Source organism: Mixophyes fleayi, chromosome 1 (assembly GCF_038048845.1).
Source record: "Mixophyes fleayi isolate aMixFle1 chromosome 1, aMixFle1.hap1, whole genome shotgun sequence".
NCBI classification, from domain to species: domain Eukaryota; kingdom Metazoa; phylum Chordata; class Amphibia; order Anura; family Limnodynastidae; genus Mixophyes; species Mixophyes fleayi.
The window spans coordinates 408,061,413-408,085,718 of NC_134402.1; the positions used below are offsets into that span (position 1 = coordinate 408,061,413).

The following is a 24,306-nucleotide window of genomic DNA, read 5'->3' on the forward strand; positions in this document are numbered from 1 at the left end:
AGTTTTCTTTTCTAACAGATCACCTCTGGTTAGAGCAATTGGTTGGGGAAACACACACTGTGCAATCTGTGGGCAATTGGTCAAAACGATCCTTAGTGATTTGACCATTCAGATTTGTATGTGTGCATCCATGTTTTACCATGACTGCCATCAGTTAGAACCTCTTATAATACTATAAGACAAGAATAAAATGTGTTTAATTCACATGGGATTTTAAATTCTGAATACATGCATATTGTGAGTGTCTCAGGCAAGAGTTCTGCATCATGTTGAGTTTGGAAAATATGCTTTTTCATTTTATGTGGACCCTTTTTGTAACCATACATTCAAAAATTGTCCCAATAGTACTATATTCGGGGCCTCTAAACAAGCATTGAAATTGTTTGCACCACTAGTGGGCATGTATGTGTGAGAAGCTGGCCTCTAATGGCATAAGTGATGGGATGCACTAACAGCCCCTTCCCCGTGTAATGTAGCTGCCCTGCTACATGTGTGTCCACATTGGGAAGTGATCTCATTTCTCGGTGATTTGGTATAGGGGGGTCATGTGTAGGGTATTTTTGTTTTCCCCACCTTCCTGTTTGTAGGAATAAGAGCAGTTCTTCCTTACAAATAACTGGTGACAGCCCTAAGAAATCAAAGTTTGTTTGGCTGGTTAAACTGGACAGTAGGCTCTGATGTTGCATGTAATGGTCTTTGGATGGCGCTGCTTGTAGGAATACTGCATTAAATAAAGTTGGACGCAATTTTCGTTAAAAAAAAACAAAAACGGAAATTGTCTAAAACAAATATATGTATCTTGTGTAGAATGCAGAGGTGGCGTATTCTTAGGATACCTGGGACTCTATATACTACGTAAAATGCATCATTTTGAATAAGATACACTTAAAGAGCATCATACAGTAGAGATCAGTCATAATCATCAACTTGATAACTGTCGCCTAAATGATACTTCTTCCTTTTTTTCTTTAAATATATGAATATATGGTGGAATAAAAAGCGTGGCGTCCCCCCGAAAATGCAGATACCTGCACAAGGCTATGACAAGCAGGACTGGTGCACAGTAGTGGCGAAACGCGCTAGGTACAACCACCCCTAGCCTGTTCACCATAAGGCAGAATTCACTAGGGCAGTGGATCCCAAACTTTCTCAGTTCGAAACACCCCTAGGGTCTCAATAATTTATTCAAGGCACCCTTAAGTCAAAATAATTACCACGTAGTCCCCCCGCCTTGTTTACCACCGGCCCTGGCCACGGCACCCCTGTGAGATCGCTGTGGCACCCCAGGGAGCCATGGCACACAGTTTGGAAACCACTGCACTAGGGGGATCAGGGCCGCAAAAAAATATGCTGTCAGCACTATGGCTCGTGCCACACCCTAAGTGCGTGGCTGTGGGGTAATTTAGTTAACAGTAGACTTAAGCTGGTTTACATTAACTACATGTCCCAGCAATCTCTGACAGCCTTAAAGCGCTTGTAGTACTACAAGTGATAGCATGCCCTGGCATCCAGGAGCCTCAGGGACCCTGTAGTGCACCACGTGAGAGTGAGGAGGGCTGGTGGGGGGTAACTCTGGCTCATCACTGTCACAGATCTTGCCCCAGGAGTAAAGCAGCTTCTGACAGGTGTATCTACAGCTGCTTCCACCTCTACAGAGTTTGTAAGGTGCTCAAAACTCCCTTACTGTACTTACCCTATGCCTGCTCAGCCTTCCCTCTATAAGTTTTAGAGCAATACATGTGTCGGTTACCTGTAAGTCTGCATTCTGACATACAGACACTTTTTTTTTCTTGCGCACTGATCAAAAGTGCATTAAATGCTTAGAAGTTGACCAAGGCATTAAGCCCTGAATGTGTAATCGTCGATCTTTAGAGACGTTTACGGTTGCCTGAGTTTTATCTCTGAAGCGTTGTCTAGACCGCTACTCCTGAGTGTAAACAGTGAACTTTCTTGTAAACCTGCCAACATGCTTATCCTCTCCAAAGAGTATTTTTTAGCTGCCTCTATTACCAAGTTCTTTCAATGCCAGGAGGAGCTGACCCAATTCCATAGCATTGTGGATGTTCCCTGACACGCTCTGACATTTCAGTAATACCGTACTGTAACTGGAGTTTTGTATGTTCATGTAAAGCAAAACACCACTCATAAAGTGTATGTATCTATCCTAAAGGGCTTTATAGATCGATACAGACTCTAATAATGGTTGTTTTATTGTTATTTTGCTTTTACATTTTACTGTCATTTTACAGTACTGATCATATGCCAGCAACAGTATTATGTGTATTTATCCCAAAATTCTAATATTATTCTTTCTTTTTTTGTGTGTATTTTTTAACTAGCGGTCTGGCTTACATTTCCGACATACAGATAATACTGTACAGTGGTTACGGGCTATGGAATCAATTGGACTTCCTAAGGTACAGTAAGAATGTTTGGATTTTCACTTGATATGTTAAGGGAATGTGGAACACCGCATTGGAAAATGTTTCAGGATTTTGAACTGGAAAACGGCTGTCTTCTAAATGTGGAGATGACAGTACTAATAAGTGTAAGGAGAACGCTTAATTACCCAGCTGAGTTTTGAAAAGTGCACTTCTGATTCGCATCAAAAATTGAAAGTGAATACAGTCAAGAAAACTAGTGCATTATCCCTGAAGTTTTAAAGCCGCAATAAATGAGGTGTGTGTGTGTGTGTTTTATGTTTAAAAAATAACAATATAAAAAGTAGCAGACTATTTTCCTTGGTTTTTCTCCAATCTGCTGATAAAGATTTATAATTCTGCAGTTTCCACAGTATCATGTGATTACCATAGCACCCACAGTCACATGGCACATGATAAAGTGAGCACACCGAGGCCTTTGAACACCCCTCTGAGCTTAGTAAAGACTGTATTGCAATTCTGACATCACAGACCACAGAGGCTTCCTACACAATACACAACACTGACCAGTCACACCGACAGCCTTATTTGTTTCCCCTCCAGAGAGACTTTGAAAAGAAAAACAACTTTCTATGTGGGGTTACTGCTTAACATGTGAAAAATATCCATTCATCTCATTTATGTCAAACATTAAGCACAAATTAAGATTCCGTGCTAAACAGCAGGAACTGATTACTAAATAACATCTGATATAAAAGGATAACTGTCATGGTAATAAAAGAAAATTTCCAGCACATAACATTTTGACTGTCATTGCATGTGGCATATGAACCTTTAACTTTTTTGTCTTAATTCAGAAAACAAACCATGTATTGATGCATGCTAACTTCATTTCTTTCGCAAAATCTCAGGGCTCATTCGTCATTTGAACTGAATTAACAGAGTTTTTTTTGTCGGCTTAAGTTTTCTACTTCAGTATATAAAAATAACTTAATAAACCAATAATACAAAATATAGTTGTATTATGCTATATCACAAATTTTGTTTCTGTTTGATTTCTATTTTAGATATTTTACCCAGAGACCACAGATGTTTATGATCGGAAAAATATCCCACGTGTCATATATTGCATTCATGCTTTAAGGTAATATAAAAGAGCATAATGTTTAGCTTTTATTTATCTGCGTAAGGTAATCATTTGAAACGTGAATTTAGAGGATTTATCCTGGTACAAAACATACAATAACCCCGAGCTGCCCTTTCTTGTACCAGTGACAGTCTGTCCTTATAATTTGTTCATCTTTATATCTGATGTACAGATTTCTATGGGTAAATTATTGGTTTCCAAACAAGACTGGCTCTTAGGAGGAGGAGGAGGAGGAGGGAAGGGGAAGGGGGGGGGGGGGGGTGGGGGGGAGACCTAGGGGGTAAATGTATCAAGCTGAGAGTTTTTTCTGGCGGTTTCGAAATACCAATCAGATTCTAGCTATCATTTATTTAGTACATTCTACAAAATGACAGCTAGAATCTGGTTGGTTGCTATAGGCAACATCTCTACCTTTCAAACCCGCTGAAAAACTCTCAGCTTGATATATTTACCCCCTAGACACAAACTGGTCCATTTTTCATAGGTCACAACAAAATCTTGTCAACCCTACATGTAATTTGGTGCACTGTTTTTTTTCTTATTGCGGGTATTAAGCCAATTGATAATAACCTGGAGCAGAATTTCTGAACAACTTTCATGGTTAATTTTTGTCTATCATTAGAGAATAGCTAATAATTTTTTTTAGTTCAGTTAATATTATGAGAAGACTGCTAAACCTTAAAGACAAGTTGCATTATATATTAGATCTGCTATTAATATTCATAAATAAATGTGTATAAAGTTTTTTGAGACTGTGATTTGGCTGGAATGTTGTTTTCTTTTGCCCACAATCCATAGTGGGTATATGGTGCCACTAACAGAGCCTTGCTATGAGAGTCATGCTATTACTAATAAGTTCCTTTGGATTTCAGTATCATCTCTCTGCGGATGATACCCAAATTTATCTAACCTCTCCTGATCTCTTGACATCTGTGTCCCATGTAACTGACTGTCCTTCTGCCATTTCGTCTTGGATGTCTTCTCGCCAACTCAAACTTAATCTTTCTAAAACAGAGTTAATAATATTCCCACCAACAAGAGCATACCTGACATTTCTATCTCTGTTGATAACATGACCACAAATCCCACCCCACAAGCTCGCTGCCTAGGTGTAATCCTCGACTCACACCTATCCTTTGTTCCCTACATTGACTCTATATATAAATCATGTTACATACATCTAAAAAACATTTCCAGAATTTGCACATATCTCACACAAGACACTTCAAAAATCTTCATTTATGCACTTATCTCCCGCATTGATTATTGCAATTCCCTCCTTACTGGCAGTCTCCCCCAAAACAGACTCAAACCCCTACAATCTATTTTCCTTGCAAATCGTTATTCCTCTGCTGATCACTCTGTGTGTCTCTACACTGGCTGCCTGTTTTCTATAGAATTCAATACAAAATACTTTTACTAACCTACAAGGCCATCAACAAAGCTGCACCAACATACATCTCCTCTCTTGTCTCAAAATATCTTCCAACTCGGCAACTCCGTTCTGCAAAAGTTCTGCGTCTCTCATCCACCCTCATTATATCCTCCCATTCCCGGTTACAAGACTTTTTTCGGACTGCACCCACTATATGGAATTCTCTCCCTCACACAATAACACTCTCCTCTGGTCTACAAACTTTCAAGCGTTCTCTGAAAATCCACCTCTTCAGACAATCTCACTACATTACCCTATTACCATCCGTTACACAATTTCACACAATACAACTACCCCCTGACCAACATTGTTGTGTGACAGGATCATTTAGCTTATGAGTCACTTTTACTTTTGCAGTCTGGCTGGGCCGAAATGCAAAATGTAGACTTAACCTCATGTGTCAATCTCCCATTGTCCCATAGATTGTAAGCTTGCGAGCAGGGTCTTCTCACCTCTTTGTCTGTTTTACCCAGTTTGTTTATTAGTTTACTGTGTTTGTCCCCAATTGTAAAGCGCTATGGAATATGTTGGCACTATATAAATAAATGATGATGATTACACTGCTGAATGCATCATTATCTGTTGTGGTGTATATGTAGTGTTGTGACCTCTCATCCACTGCAGTGTTCTGTAAAGGTTTTACAGTGTAGCCAAGCTTATACTTTTATCTGCTGACCTAGGCAGGAGAGAACATTGGTATGTTATGTATCAAAATTAGAGATAAAGTTTTGGCAAATGTTGCTGTAAATTGAATTTCGCACAGGTCGCATTTTCAGCGTTATAATCTCTGTTTTCTGCAACGCATTTGTAAATTCACGTTTTGTGGACTTTCTATTAAACGGTTAATGCTGGGACGACAGTGGACGTTTCATTCTGCCGTGTGGTTTGGTTGTGCACTAAATTTTGCTGAACAGTCTTGAAAATGTTGCTCGTCTAATTCATATGTATAGCAGACAACTGATGGGAATCTTGTAAATATGTGTAGAATTGGTGCATTCTGGTGTAATCACATCAGTGTTGGTTAGTATAACTTTATTATAATTACCATACTGTTATTATATTAGAAGTAACCTAGGATTTCCTTCTACATTTATACAGTCACTGACCTCTTTGGCAACCTCTAATATATTTTATAAATTACAGTAGAGCGTATATTATACCTTTTATATAAACTCCTGTAAATTATAGTTGTGTTAATATTGCTTGGTGATTTTATTACTTACAATCTGCGCTCAGTGATTGTTCCTAAATTAATACTGAAGTACCTATGCCAGTATAATAAATAATAATTCCCTGACCAGCATAAAGGCAGTAACCTTTTATATATTATAGCTATTCATCTGTATGACTAGCTACTATACCATGCTTGTATTGTGGGACCTTTGTATGCTTTGGATGTAGAATGTGATGTAATGGTGAGTTTGGGAAGCAATGTAACAGATTACATAACCCTTATCTATCATTAGCTCATAGATTCCGGTTCCCTCTGTGTATTTACCTAGATTTAGATTCCATTTAAATGATGTGAACCATGTACAATTTCAGGTTTTGTCTTGGTGAAAATGATTCCTGCAGATGTGTGAACTGCAACTGCATTAATCTTTGTGGTACATATAAAGTACATGTGTTTGGAAAGGTATTTACTGTAATGTATAAAATTATATAAGTATGGATGTTGTCTTTCCTGATTTATATCAACCCAAACAACGACATACTCAAGTCATTTGTATAATTTCACATGTACACAGACAGCTTTCAGTGTCTTTATCTCTTACTGGCCATAAAAGGTCAAACATTGGTTTCCCTGGGCTTTCAAAGTCCATCTTTCTGCTCTTCATTAAAGGAACAGCAGTTGTTGTTTGAGTAAAACAGAGCCTGTAACATCTGTGTTGTATTTCCTGTCACCGTAAGTAGCACTAGTGGCAGCGCAGGCCGTCGCTACCTAGAGGCCTACGTTATCTGCTTCCTGGCCTGCTCAGCTCATTTCCTGTCTAAAGAAACCTTTTCCTTTTCTAATTTGTAATCATGGCAGGTATTTAACTAATCCACTGAACGACAAACACAGATATGCCAATATAGAACACCAAACACCACCAATATAGATCACTAATTAGTACTGAACTCCCACAAAACTTCCTCCAACTTGTTTTTGTGTGTTGATTCAGAGACTATTGAATGGATTCCTGCTCTACTCATCGTAAGCATTTGAAAATGCATCAGTGTTGATAATGCGCTTTTAAATAGAGTCAAGTTGAATGCAGTGGCAGGACGGGTCATAGCGGTTGTAAGTGCCACACCAAGCAATCTAGCCACTAAAACTGATGATGGTTGTCAATTTCAGATGCACTGCCGCCCTGTGTACCACGGGAAGCTGTGCTTGTTTCTGTTCCTGGGGGCACATACTCATATTACATGCACAGGAGGCGCTTCAAGAAAAAACAGCTTTCATTGCTTTGCATAATTCATTGGGAAAACGCTCTTGGTTTATGGTCCCATCTAAGTCTATGGAGGTTATGGGAGCAGATTGAATACTTTGTTTTCCACCTATGCCTCAGCATTTCGATGGCGCACCTTCTCCTTGACATCTGCCTTGTGTTCAAAGAGGGTGAGAACAACCACTGGCTGAGGACATCAGAGGAGGGAAACCAGGAGCGCCATAAGAGTGCATTCGTTAGTATATTATACCGCCTTTCTTTTTATGGCACTTGTCACTGACTGGCTGTCAGTCTAAAATGCAGCAAAGCCCCGGGTATTACATACTGTGCTTTAAAAAAAACAAACACCCAGCCCAAGAGAAGCTCTGGTACTGTAATATATAAGTAAACATAGTCTTCAATTTAATAGTTACTAAAACAAATTTGATAGTCCAGATCCAAACACAGAGGCACATGCAATATCTTTTAGCTAACCTTTCAAATATCGTGTTTCGTGGGTTTATTCCAGGTGCTACGGTTTCTTCCCACATTCCAAAAACATAATGGTAGGCTAGTTGGCTGCTATCAGAATTGACCCTAGTCTCTCTCTCTATACATGTATGTTGTGTAATCTAGACTGTAAGCTTCATTGGGGCAGGGACTGATGTGAGTGAGTTCTCCTGTACAGTGCTGCGGAATTAGTGGCGCTATATAAATAGCTGATGATAATGATACTACTGTATTTAGTAGCAGCACAATGCCATTTATCTTGCTCTGTGTGGGGATATAATTATCAATATTCGTTATGGACATCTGCACTTTTACCAGTTGTGTTATATGCTGGATGTCCATAATCAGACCTGGATGGCAATATGGGAATTCTGGCATTTGCCGGAAGTGCTGGTGTCCCCCTAGGGTATTAGAGGCTAATCTGGGATACCAAATAGTTTTACAATGAGCTGCTGTTCTCACTTCTGAGGTCTTGCAGCCACTGCCTGCTGGGCACGTGGCTTCCTACACTGGGCTCAGATCGTCCTTTGGCTTTCAGCTAGACTACTTATTAAAAAAGAAAATTCACTAATCATGTGCTTTTCATAAGCCTCCAGCTCACTATGGACTTTGCTCTTTATAGAGACGTGTGTAAGATGTTACTATAAATCCAGTTCTTACTACTTCCAACTTGTTGCATTTGTCAGTAATGTAATATGATTACTTAGAAGACATTGGTTTTTAAAAGATAGATATATATGTATATATGACCTTAGCTTGAATAATTAATTAAATAGGCAGACATTTGTGTATTTAAAGTCCTTATAAATGACCTAGATAAATGTAACCCCACTGTCATTGTATGTGGTCCTGGGGTGCATTGGTAGGTAATGCACTTCCTCACCCACACTTCCCTTCTGTCCTGTCTAGCTCTTGGGTGTGGGCCTAAGTTACCAGAGGGTCCCACACAGGAGGGTTTTACAGCAGTGTAGACACAGGTGTTTCCAGGTGGTGCAGTGCAATAGTAGTCACAGTAACTTGGGCACCAGACCATCTCTATATTGCAAAATATAAACTTTTTATACAAATCTTCTTCAATCCAGCACATTCTTAAACAGTTGTAATGATAAAGCAAATATGTACAGCTCCCTTTCTCCTGCTGCACTGATCTTAATGTTTAAATGAATTCTTGGATCTAGGACAGTCACATTTAACCTGGTGCCTCAGCACACACCTATCTCTCTCAGTAATATTTCATTCACTCCTCCTCTGCACTGGTCACTTCACTTGTGTGGGCTCTGACTCTAACCTGCTAGTGTACTATCAGCCCTGCTCACCCCTCTTCTGCAGGGATAACACTTCAATGATAGCTGCCTCTCTGCTCCCAGCATGTTTTCTCTTGGGTAACAGCACACAGGTGCTGTGTCTCTGTTATGCAGTTATATGCTGAGGTAATGCCCTATTCCCCATGCCTGAGCTCTCCTCTCTATCATTCAGCAACTTCCGGAGTTGATCACCATAATTCACCATCAATCACCATCCTCCCTCAAATCTGTCCCATTTCACTCATACTCTATCATAGTTTGGCCCTTCATGGCAGCAGCCCACGGACCACCTCCCCAGATTTCCGGGGGATCCCGGGACCTCCTTCCTGGTTCTCTGGCTGTCAGTCTTGCCATGCAGACAGATATGCTGATCCATTAATACGAGCTTTAAGTTGCTAAGCAACCGTTCCTGGTGTCTCTCTTCGGGGTTCTAGTGCTGGGGGAACACATTCAGTCACTGTGAGGCGTGAATAACAATCCAGAAGGGGGTGTTACCTAAAAGTTTACTAGACGTTTGTGGGCCTTAATGTATGGTTAATGAAGCAGACTATCTTTCACCTCTGACTAAGCTTCTCTACTGATCAGTTCATGGCTGCTGTTATAGGAACCATCTTGCACTGCTAACCAATTGCAGATTTCCTTATGTTTCCTAGAACAGCAGCCCCTAGAGGGAGCATTTGTCTGCAGCCTCACTGCTGTGTGGGACGTTACCAGTGTTGTCTGCCCACCTCCCAGTTGCGTGCCCCATTGCAGCTGCACCTCCTTCTATCATGATCGGTCTGCCCCTGCTTGTTAAATTAACAAATGGATGTGTTAAAGGTCACACACATTTACAGAAGAACTTAATGTTTCATATATATTTTTATTTACTTTTACTATAGTGGCTGATATCCCCTCACTCTTCTGATTAGATTTGGCAAAAATAAGGCTAGATTGAGAAGCCTTTTTGGAAAGAAATCAAAATGTTTAAATAAATGAAGGGCTGGTGACAGTAGGCAGAACTGTGAAGAGTAGTTTATTCCCACCCTGTGTTATATTTTATTTATAAAGCACTAACATCTACACGGCACTGTACAGTGAGCGGATCATGAAATAAACACATTACACACCATGATCTAAAACACAAGGTAATGATGGTTTTATTACCCAGATTATCCTAAAGATGAGCATCCCCATTTTTTTTAAAAGTAGCTGCCAAAAGCAGAATGTGAGTGTTTTATACTTTCATAAATTACTTTTTAGAAAGAGACTCGGCCGCGTGCTTAGGTGGGATTATCGACAGGAAGTCTGATGTATTTCGGAATCCTCCTATAAATATTTACATATAAAATGTAAGAAATGGATTACTAGTACTAAGGAGACTTAACTGTTTCCTGCGTTCTTTATATTTCAGTTAGTTTCCAGAAGACTTGAGTCCTCCCATAATCTGATGTCCAATAGATCATCATCATCACCATTTATTTATATAGCGCCACTGATTCCGCAGCGCTGTACAGAGAACTCATTCACATCAGTCTCTGCCCCATTGGATCTTACAGTCTAAATTTCCTAACAGACACGCAGAGACAGAGAGAGAGAGACTAGGGTCAATTTTGATAGCAGCCAATTAACCTACCAGTATGTTTTTGGAGTGTGGGAGGAAATCGGAGCACCCAGAGGAAACCCACGCAAACACGGGGAGAACATACAAACTCCACACAGATAAGGCCATGGTTGGGAATTGAACTCATGACCCCAGCGCTGTGAGGCAGAAGTGCTAACCACTTAGCCACCGTGTTGCCCTTAAATGAGCTCTTTGTCCCAGAATTTGGTCCCCTCCTTTCCACCAGCAACGTTCCATGTAGTCTTTCTTCTAAAGGGGTATTTCGGGCACAGCAATGTGTACTTTCCCCCACCTGTGCCATCATTAAACAGGCCTTTTTGCCTACATTCTGTACAGTGGAGGCAGCCATAGGCCTCATTAGTTTCACTAGTACCTAGTGAATTAATAGGCTACATTCTTGGGAGTATTGGCCAGAATGCTGCCCTGCATAGTGAGATGAGATAGTTACTTTCGGAATGTATAGCTAAATCAAATCAAAGAAAGAGCTAACTTTGATTTAATACCATATGTGACTGAAGAATATTGAGACGTAGTAATCTGAAATTGACATTTAACACATTATATGCCATTCATTTCAGTGGAATGTGATTACATGAAATGTTTAAATTTTGCTACATCTGTGCGTCGTATCTACTTATTTAAAATGAAATTCCCATCAAACCGAATATCTGTGCCCTTATAATTTGTAATCCATTTTGTGACGTGACTTTCATTCTAACACCTACCAAATTTTATTTGCGGCTTAATTATTTGTCCATGTACAGACATCCCTTAAACTTTTTCTTAAAAATTCCCTGTGCTGCTATAGTTGTTTTAATATTTAATATGTGCTATAATTGCGTGTTCGCACTATTTTTATTGTAAAGTTTTATTATATTCTGAGAGGTGAGCAGAGTTGAGTTTAGATTTAATGTTCTTACCACAGCCGGTCTGCACAGAAGTAGTGAGACTATCGCTTACTGTACATCATTACATTTCACAGCCCATCTATGAATGGGGTTATGGGATAAGTTATAGACACATAAAATGACTTTATTTCTCTGCTTTACTTACAAACGTTCCTACATACTTTTTGCTAACTACGTTTTTGGAAGTGATTCTGCACATGTTCGATTCCATGTTTTATTGCCGTAGTAAATACCTTTTTCATATATAGGATTTAAAGAGTTGTGGCTGCTGCAGATATTACCTTAGTGTTGAGGAATGAGAAAATACAATGTGATTTATGTGACATGCTGATTCATATAACACGGCGTACAGGATTGTTTCACTTCGTTATGTCACTTTCAAGCAGCAGACTTATGAACAGGTGTTACCGCTTATGGGGTATTAATATGGCATTCACAATGGAGGCTCTTTATTCAGAATTTACTCAACCGGCATGCCAGGCATCCTGTGCCGTATGTAATCCTTAGTTGTCCTATGATGAAACATTGTGGATTTGCCAGATACCTGGAACCACTTGTGCTGATGTTGGCTGATCAATAATGCACTATGGGTAGTAATGATATTAATAACACTTATCACTATATAGCACCTTAAAGTTCTTGGGCAGGAGAAGTGTGAAAGTTCCCTTCAGTTACAGAGATCCTCTTAATTGTAGTCTATCTACTTGGTGTTGAGTGATGGCCAAATTCTTCTGTAGATTCACTTCCACTCAAACTGCGTTAGAATAATGTCATAAACTGGTTGCTATGGGCAATATCACCTCTTCCCCTTGCAACAGCATTAATGCCCCCAGCCTACCAGCAGTGCTTCCAATAGCCACTTCACTCCTTACCAATAACTGTAACTGACTAGTCTAATCTGTAGTATTCAGTGACTTCTAATATCCATATAACTTACTATAGGGAGTACATTATCCCATATATTCCTGGAAAGCGACAAACCAATAGGGTTTATTTATATTCTTTAGCCATGTTTGCACTTGTTTGCTGCTTAGTACTTGTTAAAATCATTGTGGAGGGAACACTTTACCTTCCCAGGGAACTAACTGCAAACACTCAGACAGTGATGTACTGCTCTAGATAATGGTCCATTTTCACAATGCTTTGGATCTACTGCCGAGTAGACAAAACTGAAAGTTTTCCAAAATGTAACTGTTTTGGCTGGACTATCGGTGAGCTGATGCTACTTATTTGTGACTTGCCAATGTACACCGTGGTCTCTTCGGTTCAGCCGTTCTATATCCCCCCCCCCCCCCTGATAATGCCTTGTTCCTCCTCTTACTCCTGCAGCTGCTTGCTGTATGGTCCACCTTGAATTTTCAGTGTGATGTTAAATTTTCTTTTAAATATAACGAGCAGACTGTAATATTATAACATTACTATCCAATAATGAAACAATTGCCAGTAAGAGAGCTTAGCGCAGCAGGTTCTGAGTCACCACAGGCTGATACTAGAGCATGGAGTTAGTTATACATGATGTAAGGTCAGCTAATAAGAAACATGTGGACATGCAGTGTCTCTTGTGTGGTCACATGACCCTGCAGTTTATACAATGTCAGGCCAACTTTACCCTATGAAAACAGTTCTGTTTTTTCCAAAAAATGCTATTATGATAATCCCAATGTGACTTAAAAAGAACTCTGGACAGAGAGAGTTTGTAGAATTTCTATACTGTTTCTGTACATTCCTAGTCACTAGCTACACTAATATTACATTTTTAACAGAGATCTATTTGCATTGTGTCATACCCCATTCATAATGCATGAAAAACACGGGTTTTTGCAGAGGCAAGCCCAGATGACCTGGGTTTAGGTGCAGTATGAATGGTGGTAGTGAAAAATCCCAGGTCTGAAAACCCGGGATTTAGACCCAGGACTTTTTGGTGGGGTAATTCCCGCGATGGCCGCAGTTAGCCTGTAGTATGAATGGTGAGACCCGGGTTTTTCAACCGGGGTCTCGCATAAAGCAGCTGATTGGGTGTCTGGGACGCTTGAGGATGACGTCATCATTATGCATTGTTATAAAACATGAACTTCAGGCTACACAAGTGACCCGTCAGCCATGATTAAAGCATTGCTGTGACAGACACCACCCACTCTGACCTCATCTTTGTGTGCAAAAAACTAGTCCTCTTTAAATGACCTCAGTATTTTTCAGCCAATGAAAGCTTCTCTTGTGGCGACTCACACTTATTGCCAGGACAGACCCGTGTTCAGTATGAATGGGGTCGACCCGGGAAATTCCCGGGTCCATGGTGCAGTGTGAACGGGGTCTCTGAGCTGGGATGCGTGGAGACTCGGCAAAAACCTGGCTTGAAAAACCTGGGAAATTGCAGGGGCGGCAGTATGAAAGCGGTATTACTAGAAAATGTCTTCAGTCATTTTCACATACAGGTTTGTAGAAGTATTAGCAAGTTATTAATCAATGATGTTCTGTGATTCTGGTGCAATTATTTTACATGTTCACCATTGGTTTAGTATGACCATGTACAGCAAGTATTGGCCACATAGAATCTCTGGTGATTGGTCTGGAAAGTTTAAGACACGCCCTATAAGGTATGGCAGACCCAATATCTAAACCAGGCCTGTCCAACATGTGGCCCTCCAGGTGTGGTGAACTACAAGTCCCATCATGCCCTTCCAGCTATCAACTGGTTGTTTACCGACAAAGCATGCTGGGGCTTGTAGTTTCACAACACCTGGAGGGCCACAGGTTGGATAGACCTGATCTAAACCATTCCGTTTAGGAGACCATTGAAGGCATTTTATCATTGGTGTCCAAATACATGCTTGAAAGCTAATAACAGTATATAGCTCAGTACAGAAATGGAGCCCACTAACATTTTCATGTTCAGGAGTGTTTGTATTGTGGTGCCATTTTAGCCAGAAGGACTCTTGTGCACACTATTTTTTTAAATGTATTGCCGACACTGATTGCTAGTTATAGATATGTTATATATGCTATTCAAACACTGATGTCGTTCTGACTTTTGCCCTGCATTGATAAAGATGTGCGTTCACGCCAAAACTTAATTCAGGTTAAAAATCCTTTGAATTAATCAGTATGCTTCTGTTTCTTTTGAGTTTGAATACTATCCGTAAATTGCTACAGTGACCCTCCATGTTTTAGAAATGCAGTAATTGTAAACAAAGCACTCATGCAGTCTCGATACAGTGGTTTATTTAATTACCAGGTACTGACCTGACGTCAGCCATTTACTGGATAGAAATTGTCTACAGTATAACATCAATGGGATTACAAAGTGGTATTCTATTGTCTATAGGAAAAATGTTTCCCTCACAAAACAACTTTATGTCAAATGACTTCCGTTTTGATATACTCTTCAAACTCTTATGTTAGCAGCTTTTAATGCAAGCAAACTTGATTAATGGGTTAAGTGGAACTTTTAATGCAGTTGCAAAATATTCTCTTCCCTTCCACTATTCAGTGTATGGTGAATAAACATTTGGTTTGGTAAACAAGTGGTTTCAGATGGCCTTTTAAACCGTTATTGACACATCTCCCTTGGACTCTTTCACTTACAGACCTATTTCCAGACAGAAGAGTGTTTTTTTTGTGCTTTCTGAACTTTTAGTTATAAAGACAGATTAGATTGCCAAACAAAATAAGCTAAATTTAAATTTACTTCAGCCTGGGATCAGTTTGAAAAGATCGTACATCAGCTTGACATTGTCAACAATAATGAACCAAATTGATTCTTCACACCTTGACATCCTCTATTCATGTACAGTCCTTACCGTGCAAGTTCCAATGTACCATAATGTTATCCAAAGCTTCTGCTAAACTAAAAAAATAACATCTTAGTTGAGTTTAAGGAATAGTATTTATTTTAAATGTGTATTAGACATTTTAACCATAACTAATGAGCCATATGTGTTATTTTACAGACTGTTTATTAGGTACTGAAGTGTAGGGCCTTGCACATGTGGGTGTTCTGAGCGTGCTTTCTGAAAGCTGTTAACATGTAATGTAAGCAAATTTCGAAGTGTTTGCTGCACTCTTGTGTCAATTTTGATGTTTGTGCAATACATCACCAGAGTGCTATTACATGGTCAGAGGGAAATACCAGTGACATCACCAATTACTAGGAATTCTATCCAGGTCAACTGACTGCATGGGCTTATTCCATTCAAGGAGTTATTAGTTTGGATGCAGTTTGCTTTGGATCTCTTAGTAGGGGAAACCTATGAAAGCTCCAGACACCCAAAAGTCTATTTTGGTGGGGAAAAAAAATGGTGGAACCCCCTCCCCATCCAAAGAAAATATATACAGAACGGTTTCTGTCTCTATATCTCCTTTAGATGTAAAAGTACAGATATTTGTTATCTGCGTTGGCGATAGACCTTAAAAAATAGATTTCAGAGTCATTTTCTGGGGTCGATCTGAATATGTAAAAGTAACAATGTGAAATGAAAGTTATGTATTTCAATATGTAAGATAATATAAGCCCTTTTATTTTATTAATAAAACCATATGAAACTTGCTTAAGCAAAACACAAATCAAAAAATAATTCCTGTCGAAACTGACGCAGCTCAAAACCGTGAACATAGGCCTGGTCGTAAAGCTATAAACTACCTCCTGGGCTTAAATGGGCTTCACAATTTTACATATACACATGTGTAGAGGTTATATCATATTACTTCATGAATATTAAATTACCAGATTACAAATAATAAATTGCATGACTAAATATGTTTTGTGTGTGAACATGCCAAATATTAAACTGTGACACGGTCGCACATTGTGAAGACCGGATGGAAGCCTTTCATGGATTACTTCAAAAGGGAGCTTGCAGCAACGGGATTTAGATAAGAAAATTAGGATGTACCCTTACTTTAGGAATTTCAGTTTTTAAGATGCTGCATGGAAATTAAACAGTAAGTGTGTCCAGGGCCGGACTGGGACTAAAAATCATCCCTGGCATTTATAGCACACAGGCCCACGTGTTGTGGGCTTCATGCACTATATTGTTGCGCAGTGCGTGTTGCTGGTGCTGTACAATATGATGTAGTATGAGTAGTGTGTGTGTGGGGGTATTTATTTCTCCTAATGACCCTCAGCATTGTTAGCACCCCAATTACATCAATAAATACCATGACAATACATTATTAGTGCCCAGGGCCGGACTGGGACTAAAAATCAGCCCTGGCATTTAAGGTACACAGGCCCACCTCAGTTCCAGCAGGAATGAAAATATGTGCCGCCGCGTAGCGGTGGCGCTGAACACGGCGTGACCTCATTGTGTTGTGGGTGTGGCCAACATGGGGCATTGATACATACATTATAATAATACATTACATTTTAGACAAATACACAGGCCCTACTGTTAGAAGCACACAGCGTTGCCTTCACAAGCAGTACGTTGTGAAGCGGGACATACCTCCCAACTGTCCTTGCAGTCGGACCAAATCCTGACTAAGGGAGACAGTCATCCAAATTCAGGACTGCCCTACTAGATTCAGGACAGTTGGCAGACTGTCCTGCTCTCTCCTACCTGTCTTGGTCACTTTCACCACTTGTAGCAGATGGTTTCTTTAGCTCAGTTCATTCTTGTCTCGAACCTGGAATATTGGATGCCCTATTTTGAAAAAAAAAATGGGTACATGAGATTTAGAAAACTCCAACCAGCCCCAATGTTAAAACAATAGCACTCACGTTTTATAATTAGGCCTACCTCCAGTCCCCACAATAATAATATTCACATTAATTAAGTAGACCAATTTCCCTCCAACCAGCGCCAACATAAAATTAACAGTATACCCATTTACTCAAGACATATTTCCCTCCCTCCAAACAGTCCCAGCAATAAATTAAATAGCATTAAAATGTAATAAATATAGCCATTTTCCACAACCAATCCCGACAATAAATAATTTATATTCACATTCAATAAATAGCCCTTCTCCCCAAAATCAGCCCCATATTCAATTGATAGCCCTAAACCACCCCAGCATTAAATTAAAGGTTCTTTCACCTCACCTTAAATAATTAGCCCCCACCTACACTCCACCATTAAATAGCCTACCTCCCACACTATATTAAGATCCTCCCTTCTCTCACATATTATATTAAAATACTGCGCGCACGCACACACATGCTATATTTAAAATACTGCGCTCGCGCACACTATATGAACATGGCCAAACACGCACGTACACTATAGCAACATGGGGCCACACATGCACAAAATTAGCCCCACAGCCACACTGTTAGCCCCACTGGTTGTTAGCCCCACTGTCTGGTTGTTAGCCCCACTGTCTGGTTGTTAGCCCCACTGTTTTTCCTCCACTGTTTGTTAGCCCCACTGTTTATTTGTTAGCACCACTGTTTGTTAGCCCCACTGTTTGTTTGTTAGCCCCACTGTTTTTCCTCCACTGTTTGTTTGTTAGCCCCACTGTTTGTTTGTTAGCCCCACTGTTTGTTTGTTAGCCCCACTGTTTGTTTGTTAGCCCCACTGTTTGTTTGTTTGTTAGCCCCACTGTTTGTTTGTTTGTTAGCCCCACTGTTTGTTTGTTTGTTAGCCCCACTGTTTGTTTGTTAGCCCCACTGTTTGTTTGCTAGCCCCACTGTTTGTTTGTTTGTTAGCCCCACTGTTTGTTTGTTTGTTAGCCCCACTGTTTTTCCTCCACTGCTTGTTTGTTAGCCCCACTGTTTGTTTGTTAGCCCCACTGTTTGTTTGTTAGCCCCACTGTTTGTTTGTTAGCCCCACTGTTTGTTTGTTTGTTAGCCCCACTGTTTGTTTGTTAGCCCCACTGTTTGTTTGTTTGTTAGCCCCACTGTTTTTCCTCCACTGCTTGTTTGTTAGCCCCACTGTTTGTTTGTTAGCCCCACTGTTTGTTTGTTTGTTTGCCCCACTGTTTTTCCTCCACTGTTTGTTTGTTTGCCCCAGTTTGCCAGCCCTACTGTTTGCCACACTATTACTTACTTACACACACAGACACTTACCTTTTTACATCCAGCAGCAGCAGCACCCTGCGCGCTGGTCAGCCAACGGAGAATCAATGACTGCCGACTATGCAGTAATCACATGGGACGGCGCCTGTGGCGTGGTGCCGTCCCATGTGATTACTCACATAGTCGCCAGTCACTGACTCTCCGTCCGCCGAGCAGCGCGCAGGGTGCTGCTGCTCGGCGGACATGCGGACCGGCCCTTCTGGCCATCGGCCCTTCTGGCATTTGCCAGAAGTGCCAGATGGCCAGTCCGCCCCTGTTAGTGCCCAAATTACAGCAATAAATAACCCCGCACACACACACTCATATTACATCAATCACCCCCACATTACAGCAACCTGCATCACCCCCCACATTACAGCAACCGGCATCACCCCCCACATTACAGCAACCGGCATCACCCCCCACATTACAGCAACCGGCATCACCCCCCACATTACAGCAACCGGCATCACCCCCCACATTACAGCAACCGGCATCACCCCCCACATTACAACAACCGGCATCACCCCCACATTACAGCGTCCGGCATCACCCCCCACATTACAGCGTCCGGCATCACCCCCCACATTACAGCGTCCGGCATCACCCCCCACATTACAGCAACCGGCATCACCCCCCACATTACAACAACCAGCATTACCCCCACATTACAGCGTCCAGCATCACCCCCCACATTACAGCGTCCAGCATCACCCCCCACATTACAACAACCGGCATCACTCCCCACATTACAGCAACCGGCATCACCCCCCACATTACAGCAATACCCTCTCCTACTTATTAACAATACTAAGCCCCAAACACACTACAACATTGCCACCACCACGCCACCCCATACTACAGCAATACCACCAATTATACAGGCGCCACTGTAGTAAACCAATGTTTTGCTTTTTTTAAACCTCCCACAAGATAGCAACAACAGAATACATACACACATATAGGTAACAGGTACCCTTTTTCCTCAATTAAATAGTAATGGCAGAATTTTTATGAATCATTCCACATGAAATAAAACTCTAACATATATCTAAAAAAAAAAAACATAACTATTGAATGATCATTTGAACCCACACGTCCACATTAAAAGTATTTCCATCTACAGCAAAATGTCAGAGAAAAATATTTTTTACTAACTTTTTTTTTTAGTAACTGGATAGGCGTCTTTTTTTCTATTCATTTTAAATAACAGTATATAAATTAAGGGGGATATTGGAGGCGGGTGAGAGATAATTGGATGTGATCCATCAGTTTGATTAGATAGGAAACATTTAGATTATTTACCTGGAGACGTCTACCCCCTTGACTCACAGGCAGGGCCAACAAGAGGAATTTTGGGCCCCGATACAGCAACTTCTTTGGGCTCCCATCATATTCAACAATGAAAGACTTGCCTTTGGCAGAAGTTCATATTATGCCACACCATAGTGCGCCCAGTTCATATTATGCCACATCGTAGTGCCCCAAAGTCATATTATGCCATAATAGTGTCTCCAAATAACATTATGCCATAGTAGTGCCCACAAATCATTAGTAGTGCCCAGACAAAAACTCATTCACAAATAAAAATTGGTACAGCATATCAGATACTGAGTGTGTAAGTCCCAGGAGCAGCTTAATACACCATTTACAATGCAAACATAAATAGATATATTAACACAGATAAAATTTATGACAAGCAATGTTTTTTTCTCTTAATTAAAATTTTTTGTACAGATAAATATGCAAGAAACATTACAGCACAGTAATGAGCAATACATAGTGTTTTAAACGTCATTGGATACACAGTAGTGCCCCCAGTTCAAGAAAGGATGGTTAAAAAACACATTGCACACAAGAAAATATTTGAACTTACCTTATTATGGCATCCTGTGTTCTGTTCTCCTACTGGGTGCGCTGGGCGAGGAGGGATCAGCAGCTGTCAGCTCACAGGCAGTCGGGAGCAGGAATAGAGGGCAGTGGTCGAAGCGGAAATGTAAAAGTGGGCGTATGGAAAATATAAGTGAATTGTTCCCTCTGTGCATTCCCATTCTTCATTACTACTTGTGTTTTTTGATGGCTGTATCCCTGACATTTCCATTCTTAAGATGTCTCTCCCTTTACACTATCTTTTACCTATGCCGCTGCACCATCTTCTCCTTTGTCCCTCTCACACGTCTTCCTGCACTGTCTACCCCCCTGGCACTCACACGTCTTCCTACACCCTCTACTCCCTGGCTCTCTCACCCCTCTTACTGCACCCCCTACCTCCCTGGCTCTCTCACTCCCTCTTCCTGCACACCCTTCCCCCCTGGCTCTCACCCCTTCTTCCAGTGCCCCCTACCCCCTGGCTCTCTCACCCCTCTCCCAGCACTCCCTGGCTCTCACCCCCTCTCCCAGCACCCCCTACCCCATGGCTCTCTCACCCCCTCTCCCAGCACCCCCTTCCCCTTTGGATCTCTCATCCCCTCTCCCAGCACCCCCTTGCTCTCTCACCCCCTCTCCCAGCAACCCCTTCCCCTTTGGATTTCTCATCCCCTCTCCCAGCAACCCCTTCCCCTTTGGATCTCTCATACCCTCTCCCAGCACCCCCTTCCCCTTTGGATCTCTCACCCTCTCCCAGCACCCCCTGGCTCTCTCACCCCCTCTCCCAGCACCCCCTTCCCCTTAGGCTTTCACCCCCTCTGCCAGCACCCCCTTGCTCTCTCCAGGGACGGATCTAGAAAAACGCTGTACCCAGGGCGATTTAGGGGGGGCGATTTAGGCCCCGCCCCTTTCTAACATCTTAGGCTGCCGACGGCTGCACACTATGTGCAAGTGTCTGCTAGGGGCGCCCCCCCCCCCCCCCCCCCTGGATCCGCCACTGGCTCTCACCCACTCTCCCAGCAGTCTCTACGCCCTGGCCCTCTCACACTGGTGAACCCCGAGTGCAACTCGCGACCTTACCCCCCCCCCCCCCCGCGCGAAAATCGCGGCACCCCCGTGACCCCTCCTCCCCCGAAAATTGCGGCACCCCCGTGACACCAACCCCCCCCCTTCCGAGATTCGCGGCACCCCCTCGACCCCCATTCAGAAAAAAAAAACTGGAAACTGTCCAGGTTGCTTGTAAGTGCAACGGGGGAGGAAGCGCAACAGAGGTAGCTGGTTCCCGGGGAGAAACCAGCTACATGAAGACAGGAGTAGTCGGGCCGGCCATATAGCCATCGGCCCTTCTGGCATTTTCCAGAAGTGCCAGATGGCCAGTCCGGCCCTGAGTGTGTCTGATTCTACCGTTATATACCCAAATATATAGAGTTGGGAGACAGAGCAGCCGCATGTAGATTTATAAAGTCTTACAAGGTCTGTTGACCCTTCAGCAGCACCTAATGACCATTCAATTCAGAGGAACGATAGACCTAACAATGCCACCTGGAAGGAATAATGTGAACCCTCATTCCTCTCATAGATATGAAGAAAGGTTGCAGCAGAAGCAGATGATGACAATAGTTTGCACAGATCATATGAACAGTGATGGCTGAATGCATGTTTAATGTTAAGCTGGGTACACACTACAGAAAATTGCTGCAGATGCGATTTCTGTAATGATTTTACCAATGACTGAAAGTCCCGATGAGCATGCAGATTTATGTGTACACACCTACACAACTTACCTTCAGATCTGTGCTCTTTGTCTGTCATAACCATCGGCTGAAATGATCGTGACTCTGCACACTATGGAGATCTATGGACACTGCTGTTTGTGAGTGCATACACACTGCCACATTTCCCCGACATCGTTCCATAGTTGATAGTGATTTTTAGGAAGCTTATAAAATCAAATCAAACGATACGATGTGCTTTGGTATGATAGACACGTGAGAGTGTGTACACTTGTGGGAGTGTAAACAATAATGCGATATCTGATCAAACGGTCGTTTATCGTGTGATCGGCACATGGAAAAACCTGTAGTGTGTACCCACCATTAAAAACTAACCCCTTTGCAAAGCTTGTCCCCAAACTTGTCCCAACAACATACACAGACATACTCTAACTACCCAATTCCAGCAATCATTCCACCACATACTCCATACTTGCCAACTTTCTGACCCTGTCATGTGACAGGGATAGGAGGGAGCGTGGTGACGTATTTGCGTCACTATAGCTCCGCCCCCACTATAAATTACCAAAAATTAACGGCATTGAAGGGTGGGAGGGGGGCTTAATTTTTTTTTTTTAGGATCCGGGAGCCTTGTCTACTCTTCCGGGAGTGTGGGAGGACTGCCTAAAATTCAGGAGCCTCATGGAAATTCCGGGAGAGTAGGCAAGTATGACAAACTCCATCATATCACAGAAAACCGCTTATGTATGTTCCACAGCTCGAACATTGTTCTTTCCACAGACTACAAATGACACAACACATTGTTTTCCCCACTTCAGACACAGCCCTTCATGCTGTAGGGTCTGGGAATATGGACATAACTCGCTACCCATCATCAAAAACAGTTTGTTTTCTTGGCTTAATTTTATTACACAAATATTATAGTACACTTTAACAGGTTTTTATTTCTTTATATTACATAATCTGTAAATTTTGTTTAACGAAATATAAAATCTTTTATTACATTGCCGGGGTAGTTCTGCATCATCATCATCCTCACCATTTATTCATATAGCGCCACTAATTCCGCAGCGCTGTACAGAGAACTCACTCATATTAGTCCCTGCCCCATTGGGGCTTACAGTCTAAATTCATAACACACAAAAAGAAGCGTAGTATTGGGCACATTATGTGTCTTGTGTAATTGTATATCGATTTCTAAAAGCTGTGCATGCAATCTCCTGCGTTGTGTGATAAAGGGAGTCCTGAAAATGCCCACTACCACTTCTCCACACTGCACCAACAAACCACTTCCTGTTACCCACAATTCCACTTCCTGTGTTGGGAGGAAATGTCTTGTAGATATTTGGCACAGGATGACTGTATGCTTTGTTTGTTTGTCATCTTAGAAGTATTAGTGAACGCTTTGTGAATGGTCTCTGAGGCGCGGGCACGTTGCCACGGTTTAACTAGCGTTTAATTTGCCTTTGTTTTTCAATGCCCCTGTATATGAGCTATAAGAAACCACTGCCTGTCTTTGCTGTCATTGTATGTGTGATCTGAAATGCTGGGGTATTATTGTATTGTGCAAAGATGATATTGACGCAGTCATTGCACGAATATAAATGCTGCCAGCAAGTGATGTAGAAAAGCAAAATCCATTAAAACATAGGAATGGAGATACATTACAAAGGTTCAAATATATTGGGTATATTGCACATTTACCCTGGCTAGTCTGCAGATGTATTTATTTTGTGTGTATTCTAAATTTGTATTTCATATAAGTGAGTGGATGTTTGAGTATTGTAATATAAGTGGGTTTAGGACATACTTGTCAACTCTCCCGGAATGTCTGGGAGACTTCCGCATTTCGTGCGAGTCTCACGGACTCCCAGGAGTGTGGCAATCTCCCGGACCTGCCCACTTCCTAGTGAAGTTGGCAGAATTAGGTCCAGAACGCCACGATTCACCAGGAATCGCAGCGGGTCCAAAATGTTGCGAATTTTGGAGCCCTGCCCCACATCGCGCCCAC

The 24,306-nt window shown here is 41.6% G+C and overlaps 1 protein-coding gene across 2 annotated transcripts in view; it reads left to right on the forward strand.

Moving 5' to 3' along the window:
- The window catches only part of IQGAP2 (IQ motif containing GTPase activating protein 2), a 207,295-nt gene that overhangs the window by 102,055 nt on the left and 80,934 nt on the right, over positions 1-24,306 (forward strand). For both annotated transcript variants that reach the window (XM_075182047.1, XM_075182056.1), the window contains exons 4-5: positions 2,340-2,417; positions 3,449-3,525. In XM_075182047.1, coding sequence (XP_075038148.1) covers positions 2,340-2,417; positions 3,449-3,525 — 155 coding nt within the window. The remainder of the gene's footprint in view (positions 1-2,339; positions 2,418-3,448; positions 3,526-24,306) is intronic.